Source organism: Petromyzon marinus, chromosome 19 (genome assembly GCF_048934315.1).
Source record: "Petromyzon marinus isolate PM22_M1 ecotype Great Lakes invasive population chromosome 19, UKy_Petmar_22M1.pri1.0, whole genome shotgun sequence".
Taxonomy (NCBI): Eukaryota; Metazoa; Chordata; class Hyperoartia; order Petromyzontiformes; family Petromyzontidae; genus Petromyzon; species Petromyzon marinus.
Window position 1 is genome coordinate 4,730,859 of NC_133685.1, and position 11,758 is coordinate 4,742,616.

General features: G+C 48.9%; 1 protein-coding gene across 50 annotated transcripts in view; it reads right to left on the bottom strand.

Annotated features, from left to right (window-relative positions):
- Window positions 1–11,758, bottom strand: part of TTN (titin) — a 355,181-nt gene that overhangs the window by 32,202 nt on the left and 311,221 nt on the right. For all 50 annotated transcript variants that reach the window (XM_076067945.1, XM_076067951.1, XM_076067944.1 and 47 more), the window contains 12 exons: window positions 11,377–11,673; window positions 10,079–10,666; window positions 8,332–8,631; window positions 7,638–7,934; window positions 7,169–7,456; window positions 6,312–6,611; window positions 5,654–5,956; window positions 4,609–4,914; window positions 2,708–4,474; window positions 1,876–2,169; window positions 840–1,127; window positions 40–339 (listed from right to left, as the gene is read on the bottom strand). In XM_076067945.1, coding sequence (XP_075924060.1) covers window positions 40–339; window positions 840–1,127; window positions 1,876–2,169; window positions 2,708–4,474; window positions 4,609–4,914; window positions 5,654–5,956; window positions 6,312–6,611; window positions 7,169–7,456; window positions 7,638–7,934; window positions 8,332–8,631; window positions 10,079–10,666; window positions 11,377–11,673 — 5,328 coding nt within the window. The remainder of the gene's footprint in view (window positions 1–39; window positions 340–839; window positions 1,128–1,875; window positions 2,170–2,707; window positions 4,475–4,608; window positions 4,915–5,653; window positions 5,957–6,311; window positions 6,612–7,168; window positions 7,457–7,637; window positions 7,935–8,331; window positions 8,632–10,078; window positions 10,667–11,376; window positions 11,674–11,758) is intronic.

Here is an 11,758-nt window from a genome sequence, read left to right on the forward strand (position 1 = left end):
TCGGCAGTCACCGCTATTGACGACGCGACCGGTACTCACTGTATTGCAACTTGGCAACCACCGCCTGGGACTCGAGCGGTCTGCCGACGCCGAACTTGTTGACGGCCGACACTCGGAACTGGTACTCGTTGTCCTTGATGAGCTTGGGGATCTGCATCATGTTGGACTCGCAAGCGTCGTTGACGAGCGCCCACGACACGCGGCTCGTCTCGCGCTTCTCCACGACGTAGTGGGTGACGAGCGAGCAGCCGTCGTTTTCGGGAGCCTCCCACCACAGGTTGAGCCGCTCGCTGGTAATGTTGGTGAACCGCAGCGGTCCCGTGGGTGGGCCCGGCGTGTCTGGAACAAATAAAAAAACGTGGCGATACGCCGTTTAATTTGGAGATTTTTTTTTCCAAAAATTTTCCCAACCCGAGCAATTTGCCGTGTTCGTCTGTCCGTCCATCTGTGTCTCTCATGGGGTCACGGTAACATGCGTCTAAAGATGATCTGATATAAAGTAAACTTTTGTTCGGTTGTGTTGCTCTTCAGGACTTACCCTATGGAAATCCGACCATATTAATCAAAGGAGATGGCATCACTAACTGCCTGATGTGCAACAAATGTTCTCGTTTTTATTGTCCTTCCCCCACACCCAGGATTATCACGGTTGGCTGCGTACGGTGCGAAAGAAGTTCAACATACGTACGTGCCTGTGTGAATGAATAGAAATGTGTTTTTTGTAATCATGCGATTGATCGAACGGTAGTCGGTTCGCTCGTTATATATATTTTTCCCCATTGGTCGAGTGTCTGAATGAACTGCAATGCATTTTTCTCGCCGCGCTTATTTTCGCATACCAAACACTTTGACGTTGAGATCCATGGTCTTGGTGCCAGAGGAGTTGGTGGCCTCCACCCTGTAGACGCCGCGGTGGTCGCGGGTAGCATCCCTGATGAACGCGTACGTGGAACCGATCACCGTGGTGACCTCAATGCCCATGCCCTTCACGACCTCTTTGCCATCTTTGAACCACGTGACGACGGGCACCGGTCGCCCGGTGACGTTGGCGCGGATCCTGACGCTGTCGCCAGCCTTGGCGTTGACGCCGTCATGGTGCTCGGATCCAAACTCGACGTTGGGCGAAACTGCAGATAGAGAAAAATTGAGGAAAGGCGTGTTAAGAAAAGTGTCAATGGCAACCGATTTACCCTGATCGCATTGTCGCATCTGAGCACGGTTAGGTCTTGTTAGTAGTTATGTGCCCGGTAAAAATGGACGATGTCGGCGTGGGATGCAAGGTAGCCAGGACTTTCATGAAAACAATTCTCGTGAGACTCTCCCCAATTAAAGGCCTTTGTTATTGAATACACATTTAACAATATTTGTCTGCAAGTATAAATACACGTTGAGTAATCTCCATGAGCAATATAGAACCCGTTGGTGGAAATTCCACCTTTCTATTGTAGGAACCAATGTCCTGATATGGCAATCATCATTGTGGCATCACCAAGGGGTACTCAATGTAACCTCACCAACTGAAACATAAAGAGCTATGTACACTATAATCACATGGGCATTCTGAAACGCGGGGTCACGTTTTCCGATGTTGCATAAAGCATTTAGATTATTCTGCTGCGATAAATTTCCACATTATAAGCCACTTTGTTGAACTATCATTTGTGGCCAGGTCGCTTAATAAAAAGTAAGTGAAAACCTCATCGTGGGCTTTTACCTGGTAAGATAAAAACTATTTAGTTTTATTTGTCTATTTTAAAGTGCTTTGTTTACCTTTCCTATACCCTGCACTCATATCGTGTCTTTGCATTGTTTGTTGTTGTAACGTCCATCAGATTCCTCCATTCATGCATCACGCATTTTGTATCGTGCACTTACTGCTCTCGTCTCTCGTCATGATGTACCCCGACGACTGGGACGGAGGACTAACGGTGCCCACGGCGTTGCGGGCGATGATGCGGAACTCGTAGCGGTCTCCCGCCCCGAGGCCCGTCACGGTGTACTGCGTCTCGGACACGTCGGTGAAGTTGCAGCGCAGCCAGCGGCCGCCGGTCTGGCGGCGCTCCACGCAGTAGGCCACGATCTTGCTGCCGCCGTCGCGCAGCGGGGCGTCCCACTTGAGGGTCACCGTCTCGCGGGTGATGTCGATGTAGTCGGGAGTGCCCGGCGGATCTGTGGCGGCGCGTCGGAGGCGGTTGGCAAGTTGGTAAGTGAAGCAAGAAGCAAAAAGGTAAACAACAACAAAAAGAGGCGAGGGTGTGCGGCCCTGCGACCGCTCGCTCACGCCGCTGCTGGCGGGAAGGCCCGCCTCCCCTGCCCCTGCTCCCCCTCCCCCACCAGTAGAGGGAGCTTCTATAAAGCCCCTCTAGAGGATTATTTGTGGCGACTCGGAAGATGTAGAAGTATCCGCACTTTACGCCCCATTCAAGCGGTTGCTTTCCGTGTTCAGTTTGTAATCCTCACACTGCACGCCTCCGATTAGCCCGGTTGGCTACGTACGGTGCGAAAGAAGTTCAACACACACACGTACATTGTGGAAAGCCTATAGAGTAGCCGAAAACAAATGCTTTTTTATCGTTGCGAGACGAACGCACATCTGTTTATTTACTTTACGTGAAAAAACACGAATATCCCCAAAAATGTTTTCCTTTCGTTGAATCCGACGCCGGTCATTTGTTACTGTGTGATGGCTGTGTCGAGTGGTGCTCACCGACGGGCGACACGGCGAGGGCGTGCTTGTTGGGCTCGCTGGGCTTGCTCAGACCGGCGCTGTTCTCCGCGTAGACACGGAACTGGTACTCCAGGCCCTCCAGGAGAGACGTGACTCTCAGCTCTCTGCCGCTCAGCAGGTGGTTGTTCACCTTCTGCCAGAGAATGCTGTTGCGTTCCTTCTTCTCAACGTGAAAGCCGAGAACCTCGGAGCCGCCGTCGTACAGGGGAGCGTCCCAGGAGATGGTCATGCCGTCGGCCGTGATGTTGTATATGACGGGCTTTCCGGGAGAACCAGGAGGCCTGAACTGATGCTTGGCTTCCACCAGCGGCGAGTCCAGCGACTCGCTCACACCATACCGGTTCTCGGCGCGCACGCGGAACGTGTACTCGCTGCCCTTGTTCAGGTTGGTTATCTTGAAGGTGGTTCTGACCACACTGGAGCAGACCATCTTCCACTGGGTCTGCGACGATTCGCGCTTCTCCACGCTGTAGCACGTGATCTCGCTTCCCCCGTCGTCGTCAGGTGCTTCCCAAGAGATGATAGCGCTGTCTGCTTTGATTTCATCAAAGCGAATCGGTCCCTTGGGTTTGCTAGGAGGACCCAGTGTGATGATGGTGAATGTAAATGTTTTCCTCGCCACACCGTTTTCTAGGATCAGGGTGTATTTTCCGTTGTCCTCCTTCTTGGCGTTCTTGATAGTGAAGGTAAGCTTATCGACTGTTTTCTTCATACGCACGCGCTCGCTCTCCTTCAGAGGGATGTTATCCTTGGTCCACTGGACACTCGGATGGGGCTTGCCCTTGTAAGGTATTTCAAGGGTCAGGTTGTGGCCAATGCGCACTGGGATCGGTTGTCCTGGCAGGCCAGACAAGTCAGCAAATGGTGTGATGACATAATCCTTGACCTGTATCGGGCTAGAAATTGTGCAGTCGCTCTTACCCTTCTCGTTCTGCGCAAAGATGCGGAACTGCAGGGTGGACAGCTCTTTGAGTTTAGTTACTTCGAATTCTAAGGACTTTGTGACTCCTGCAGCCTCCCAATTCTCTGTGCCTTCCAGTTTCTTTTCAATGATGTACTCTGAGATGATGCTGCCACCATCGTGGTCCGGTTTGAGCCAGTGCAAAGTGACAGAGGTCTTGGTAGAGTCTTTCATTTCAAGATCCTTCACCGGCCCGGGAACTTCAGTGGCCTTGACGGGCTCTGCCGAATCGCACGGTTCGCCAATGCCGTTTTCATTCTCGGCGAGGACGCGGAAGAAGTAGGAGATCTTCTCAGAGAGATTAGTGAGCTTGAACGTGGTGGAGGAGCACTTTGTTGTGACTGTCGACCAGGCCCTCTTGGTCGAATCCCTCTTCTCAATAATGTAGTTGGAGACCTCGGCCCCGCCATTTATGAGGGGAGAATCCCAGGTGATCGTGGCGGTGCCGCGGCTGACGTTCTTGAAGATAAGATTCTGGGACGGCCCCGGCGTGTCGAGGACCTTGACGTTCACAAACGTCGACTTCGGTTCACCCACACCGTTCTCGATCGTAAGGACGTATTTTCCGGTGTCTTCACGGGTCGTTTCGGAGATGGCGAGGAGGGTGGAGGACTCTGTGTTGTGTATCTGGTAGCGCACGTCCTCCGTGATGATCTTGTCCGATTTCCTCCAGGTGACCGTGGGCGTGGGACGGCCCTTGAACGGTAGGAAGATCTCGACGTTTTCGCCGGCCTTGACCGTGATGGACTGCCGTAGAGCCGCGTCGAGGTCAATCTCGGGCTCCTCTGCGGTGGGCAACAAGAGCGCCGTTGATGCGGTTAGCGAACGCGAGTTCAAACAGCGCCGCGCGATCGCCAGCAAAAAACGACGCAAGTGAAAAATAGCAGACTGCACGAAGATTAATCAACCGTCGACTTACCAACAATATCCTTGGCTTGCACAGGTTCTTTGATTTCGGCCGCCTCTCCATGCCCAGCCATATTCACGGCCGATACACGGAAGAGGTAATGGATTCCTGTTGTCAGGTTTTGCGCGACATATTCGGTGGTTCTGACCTCGCCTTTAGCTCCGACCATCCTCCAGCTTTCATCCTCAAGCTCCTTGGACTCGACAATGTAGGACGTTACAGGGCTACCTCCGTCATACATGGGTGGCAACCACGACAGGGTGATTGAGGTCTTGGTGCTGTCGATTGCTTTCACCTTGGAAGGTGGTCCAGGTGGATCTGAGATGGATAAAATCAAATAGTGTTAAACAAGAAAGCCAAGATGGTTTATAATGAAAGAAAAAGCATCACGTGACACATTGATTATACACTATGGACATCGACCGCCCTCTGACTGGATGAGACGAGATTTCATGCAATTAAAGTGACCTATAAATGTCCTCATCTGTCTGTGTGTAGGTTTCGATGTTGCCCCCACATTTGCGTGGTGGACTTTTTCTCTGTATATTCCCTATTTCTTCCCACGTGAAACCAAACACTCAATAATTGCAATTGGCCAAACATTCCAAAGCAGGATTGTCCTTAAAGAAAAAAAAAATATGCTTAAGACTGAGGGAGGTGTTTTTGGGTAAATACAGTAAAACCTTGGATTGCGAGCATAATTCGTTCCGGAAACGTGTTTGTAATCCAAAGCACTCGTACATCAAAGCAGTCGTATATCAGTTGTGATCACGTGACGCTCGGCAGACAAAGCGTATACGTACTACTACTCGTATTGCAAGACCCTCGCTCGTTTATCAAATTAAATATTTATTTTAAAATTTTGCTCGTTTAGCAAAACACTCGCAGACCAAGTTACTCGCAATCCAAGGCTGTAGTTGGTATCACCATTAGTATTATTATAAACACATATAGACTGGAAAGTGATACATTTTCACGCATAAAAATATAATTTTAAAGCGGAGACTCGAAACATCATCGCTCCGAGCATCCTATGCTCCACACCGTGCGACCTTACCCAGCGGATCGGCAGCCTTCACGTAGTCAGAAGCCTCGCAGAATGGACCTTCCCCGGCTGCGTTAATCGCCAATACGCGGAACTGGTACGAGTTGTCCTCCGTGAGGCCAGACACCTTCTGCCTGGTGTCGCGAATCGACTCCTTGGAAACCTTCAGCCACCTCAGGCTCTTCTTCTCTCTTTTCTCCAGCATGTAGCCGGAGATTTCGTTTCCACCGTCGACCGTAGGCCTCTTCCACATGACAGTCATGGTGTGCTTTGTCACCATCGTCACCTCTGGGATGCCCGGAGGTCCAGGTGTCACTGCAATGAGGCAAGCAAGCAGAAAGCGCTGAATCATTTTATGGAAATCAAGAGAATGACATGCTCTTGAGAGGCAGAATAATGAGCCGTCGGGATGTCTAGGCCTTAATTTTATAGTCGAGCTCTCGGAGGCAAGTAAATGCACCTATATAATTATCAGCCTTCAATGTTGTTTTCGGAGGCTGATTGAGCCAAACTAAAAGACATATTTTACATTTATAGAGTTCAATGTTATTGTCTGAGGCACAAAGACAAGTCAAAGGCGTCTTTAGGACTCTGCTGGTAAATGCGAGTGCCATGAAATTCACACACACACAGCGCCAGGGGGGACACACAGCGAACAGAGCGCACATACCAAAGCTGTTCTTGGCAAGGATGACTTCTGAATCCAGTGGTTCGCCAGCTCCATACTTGTTGACGGCCCTGACGCGGAACTGGTACTCGTTGCCCTTGATCAATTTGGTGACCGAGATGGCGCAGTCCAACTGTTCCTCGTTGACAACGACCCAGGCGACGCGGCTGGTCTCGCGCTTCTCCACGATGTAGTGGGTGATGGGCGCTCCACCGTCCTGAGCCGGCGGTTCCCAAGCCATGCTGACCTTCTCGGCGCTGACGGAACGGAACTGGATGGGACCACCCGATGGGCCAGGCTTATCTGTTGTTTCAATGGACAGAACAGTTACGCGTTAGAATTGTAACTCCCCCCCCCCCCCCCCCACTTGGTATCTGTGTTTTCTCCAGGCAACCGCAGGGTTCCTCTTGCGTGTGCGTCAATCGAGTGGAACTGGCCATGACATCGTACGGCCAACGTGAATGCAGCCTACGTAGTTGGATCTCGTAAGCTAAGCAGATTTAAAACCTGCTTAACACCGGGATGGATGTTGTAAGTGTCGCCTACAAAGTTGAACATAGCGATACATTTTATAATCTATGTGTGCGGAGTGTTACCTCCTTGTATGCACACGTTTTTTTTTTCTCCAGGTGCTACGTTTTTCTCATAAAATTTAAATCATACTCATTAATCGTATTGGTCAAACGTCTCATTGCGCGACTTTCCTTTCAACTCCGTGACATTTTGGTGGATTACATTTTGACTGATGATGTGATTCCTCATCCATTTCACCATTTTTATAGCACTCAAGCTAAAATAACGTACCATCCGTTTACAAACCCTTAACGCGTACGTAAATACAAATAAATGAACCCACGTACCAAGCACTTGCAGCTTAATCGTGACGGCTGTAGCACCGATGGCGTTCTTGAGCGACAGGACGTAGTGGCCAGTGTTCGTCCTTGTGGCATCTTTGATGAGCACGGACGTGAAGTCGGTGGAGGTCTCCATGGAAATCTGAGCGTTTGTCGTCAACTCCTTTCCATCCTTGTGCCACTCCACGTAGGGCGCGGGCTTTCCGGAGATGCCAACCTTGATCTTGTACGTCGTGCCCGCCTTGATCTTCACAACGTCGAGGTATTCCGGAGGCAGGTCGAACTCCGGTGCACCTAAAGGATACAAATTATAACATTTCTTTCAATATATATAAATATATATCAGAACCAGGAATTTAGGGGGGTAGGAAATCAACTAAACAGCTCATACAGAATTCAGTTCAATCGTCTTGTTAACGGTAAACCGTGTGCCACATTCCCATTGACCAGGCTGACTGCGGTTATCAAAACTTACCGAGCGTGTCACGGCACGTCACCGGTCCCACCAAGTCTGACGGGAGGCTGAATGAGCCAATGGCGTTCCTGGCGATCACGCGGAACTCGTACTGCTCTTCCTTGGTGAGGCCTGTGACTGTGAAGAAGAGTTCGTCAATGTTGGTGAAGTTCGCCTTCACCCAGCGGCCGGCCGGCAAATCGCGCTTCTCCACGATGTAGCCGGTGATTCGACTGCCACCATCGTAGGCCGGTTTCTTCCAGGCCAGGGTGATGGAGCTCTTTGACACGTCGCTGACACGCAGGTTTGTAGGAGGTTCTGAAACAAAAACAAAACGGACAAAAAACTTTATTGCATAATCTGCAAAGGACTTTAAAATTGATTGGAAATTCAGATTAAAAAAAATTTATTGACATTTTTGTTGTCATTGTTGCTGAGCACAGGCCCAAAATATCAAGAGGCCAGCAACAACAGCACTATGCACAATAGACAATTTGTGACTTCGCTTCCAACCATTGTATGCCAGCGGCTCCCACTTCAGGTAACCTCAGTCCTAGCGACAGAAAGTGATAGGCGGTTTGACCAACGGCCGGTGAATCAGTGAGCGACACATCAGCAATCAACTCGACATGATGCACAGCCCACATGTTCTATGACGTCCTGACCCCCCCCCCACCCCCCCCCCCGCCCCACAACGGCCCGCGCAAAACCTCACCGCAGGCGTCGATGGCAAGGACTTCGTGCGACACCTGGCTCACTTTGCCGATGCCCGCCATGTTCTCGGCATACACTCGGAACTCGTAGGCGAGCCCAGAGGTCAGGTTGACCTTCAGGTGATTGCTGCGGATGATCGTGCGGTTGGCCTTCTGCCACAGGATGCTGTTGCGATCCTTCATCTCGAGGTGGTACCCGACGACGACGCTGCCGCCATCGTTGACCGGCTCATGCCACGCGATCACGGCGTGCTCCTTGTTCACGAACTTCACCCACGGGGTAGAAGGAGGACCAGGAGTGGCTGCAAGAAAAAGGAATTCGGAAAAAAAGATTCTAATCGTTGCAGCAAAACTTTTTTTTTCATTAAATGTAAGTCGATAAATGATAATAACCATCTGATGCGTTTTCGGGTTGAAACCGCGAGTGTCAGATGTTCGGCGCGATGCCCACGGTGTTCATCGTAACAATGCGTGGCACAAGCCGGGAAGCACATCACAGAGGCTCGACAGCAAAACTGCTCTAGAGGAGTCGTACACCCCTAGCTGCCACTGCTATTCATTGGCGTAAAATAAAATAAAATGTTTCGCTCCGGATGACGCTGCAAAGTATTGTCTGTATTTTGATTTAGCGTGCCGATCTTAAAGGTGCATTGAAAAATGTGATACTCCGATTGATGCTTCTGTTGTTGTGGAGTAACTCATGCAGCCAGCTATGGCTCTAGGATTTGGTGTTACATGTTATTTATGTAGTTCATTGTAAAAATTCGGTCACTGTTACGTTGCAATTATGGCTTTATTTTTTGGTGATTTCGAAAAGTTTTTTGGTTTGGACATGTGTGTTTTATTGTAATACGGAGTTAGACTGATGGCCTTAATATAAGTTTTCTTGTGGTTGTTGTTGTTGTTTGACTTGCATCCCACTGGGTTTTTTTGAACACAGCGTTCGTGTACGGTGCTTTTTTTTCAGGAATATTTTTGTTATTTTTTCATGGATTTTCTGTTTGCACAGTCACATAGTTACTTTAAGATGTTTTCTTGTTCGTGTTTTTGTTTGTTTGTTTGTTGTGGTTGCAGCCGATTCAAGAGCCGAATGTCTCACAGGGCTATACCAAAATAAAGAAACTGAAAACATCAGAATAAATAATAGTTTACAGGAACTGTGCAAATTCATGTAAATAATAATAGCAACACTGATTTACAGTCCTTTGCCAATCCAATACTGGAAGCATTCCCAATACCGTGTTGGTTGTGAGGATCGTTTGACCATACTTCATCACATTGGTCAGTATAGGCTGGTGTAAACGGTTGACTAGGCGTGGTTTAGATATCGCTGGCTGCTGATGTGAGTCGTAGCTGGGATGTGAACTTAAGATTGTTGGGTTTATAGTACCAGTGATTAACCAATGCACCACTGCTCGATCCAATAACAAATATATCTCTGTAAATACAATCATATTGGTTTCATTTACATTGCAAACATTGTTTACGATTGCACAAATATTAATATTTGTATGCATCACAAACGATGCATGGCACAACACACAAAGGGATTTAGAAATTCAAGTGTTGCACAGATTCCCGATTTTCTTAGTTTCAAGTGCGGCAACCGATGAAATCGAATTGCTGCACGTTATTTTTGCGAAACAAATTTGGAGCTCCGAATTGAGTGCAACTTTTTTTCATTATCAACTTATTTCTAAAAAGGTTTTGACAACCACTCTTGAGTGTTGAACTTAATATGATGCTCACTGTATGGCAGCTTGACTGTAACGTGCTCCGAGTCCAGATGTTCGCTTATCCCAAAGCGATTCTCGGCTTTGATGCGGAACTGATATTCCTCTCCCGTCGTAAGCCTCGGGACCTTCATGATGTTTCTGGCCACCGTTGATGCCACCTCAATCCAGTTGTGGCTGCTGGTCTCCCTCTTCGAGACAATGTAATTTGTGACTTGGCTTCCGCCATCATACGCCGGTGGGTCCCACTTCATGATGAGGCTGTCTTCATTCACGTCACTGATAACGACAGGACCCACTGGAGGGCCGGGTTTGTCGAGCACGAGCACGTTGATATGGGTCTTGGCAGTGCCCTTGCTGTTGTTGGCGATGATTTCGTACTTTCCAGCATCAGCAGTGACGCAGTCTTTGATGTTAACAATGAGCGAGTCAGCAGTGGTCTGGTAGTCAAATCGCATGGTTGGCTTGAGGGTCATATTGTTCCTGGACATGTGGACCTTAGGCCGAGGCTTTCCAAAGAGTGGAATTTCAAACTTCAAGTTGGCGGCAGCCCTGACAAACACCATGTTGCTGGGGAAGCATCTCATGTCCAGCGTAGGTTCAACTGCAACACAAGAGAGCACCTCCGATTAGCACGGTTGGCTATGTACAGTACGAACAAAGTTCAACATGCATACATTCATACAGAACACTCAACTGAATAAAGTTATTACATTCGATGCACAGCACTGACATGAATATTACATGTAAGAAAATGAGAATGCATCAATTAAAGCCCTCCTTGAATAAAGACCTTCCCAAGCCATGCTGGTCATGCGGCAACTGTGATTATACTTGTGGTGAAAAGAGTGGTCGAGGACTGGTTCAGGTATCACTTCGCCACCGATGCTAGCCGTGACTGGGAATCAAATTGAAGTCCCTGGGTTCACATTGCAGTATGCTACCCATTGCACCGGAGCTCTGCACCAATAGCGACATCGTGGCATCTTCCAATACTTTACAAAAGACGTGAGTTAAAAAAAAAAGATCAGGCAAAGAAACAATCACTCATTAATTCATCATCATCATCAATCCACTGCTTGATGAAGGGCTTCACCAAGCTGCTTCCGTAGCTCATGATTCTGCGATGCCAAAATCCGTCCAGCATCTGAACATGAACTGCTCTTATCGCTCCATCTCCTTAGTGTACGTTCTCCAGACACATTCCATTCCTTGGCTGCCACTCTGTTGTTATTATTCTTAAACATCGTCCATCATCCCTTATGAGCGGAGCAGTTATTCCTCATTACGTTTTCAGAAAGATTCAAAACTTACCCAGTTCTTCCTTGACGGTAACCGGTGACAGCATTTCTTTAGGTTCACCAACACCGGCCTCGTTCTGGGCGCTTACACGGAAGAAGTACTCATTGTTCAACTTGAGCCCTTGGACAACGTGATGCATGGATTTGACGAAGGCGACCTTGGCCCAATCTTGCTTTCCTTTCTCGAGCATGTCAACAATGTACCCTCCAATCCTGCTGCCTCCATCGTGGTCGGGTTTTAGCCAGGAGAGCGAGATGCTGTCCTTGGTGATGTCGGTGACGCCCAATTTTTCAGGCGGACCCGGTTTCTCTGCGGATGAACGTGAGCGGGGGTTAAATTGAGGGGGCGGTCAAAAACGTGCAAATGAAAAGACAACGTGAAGGTGCACAGTGCG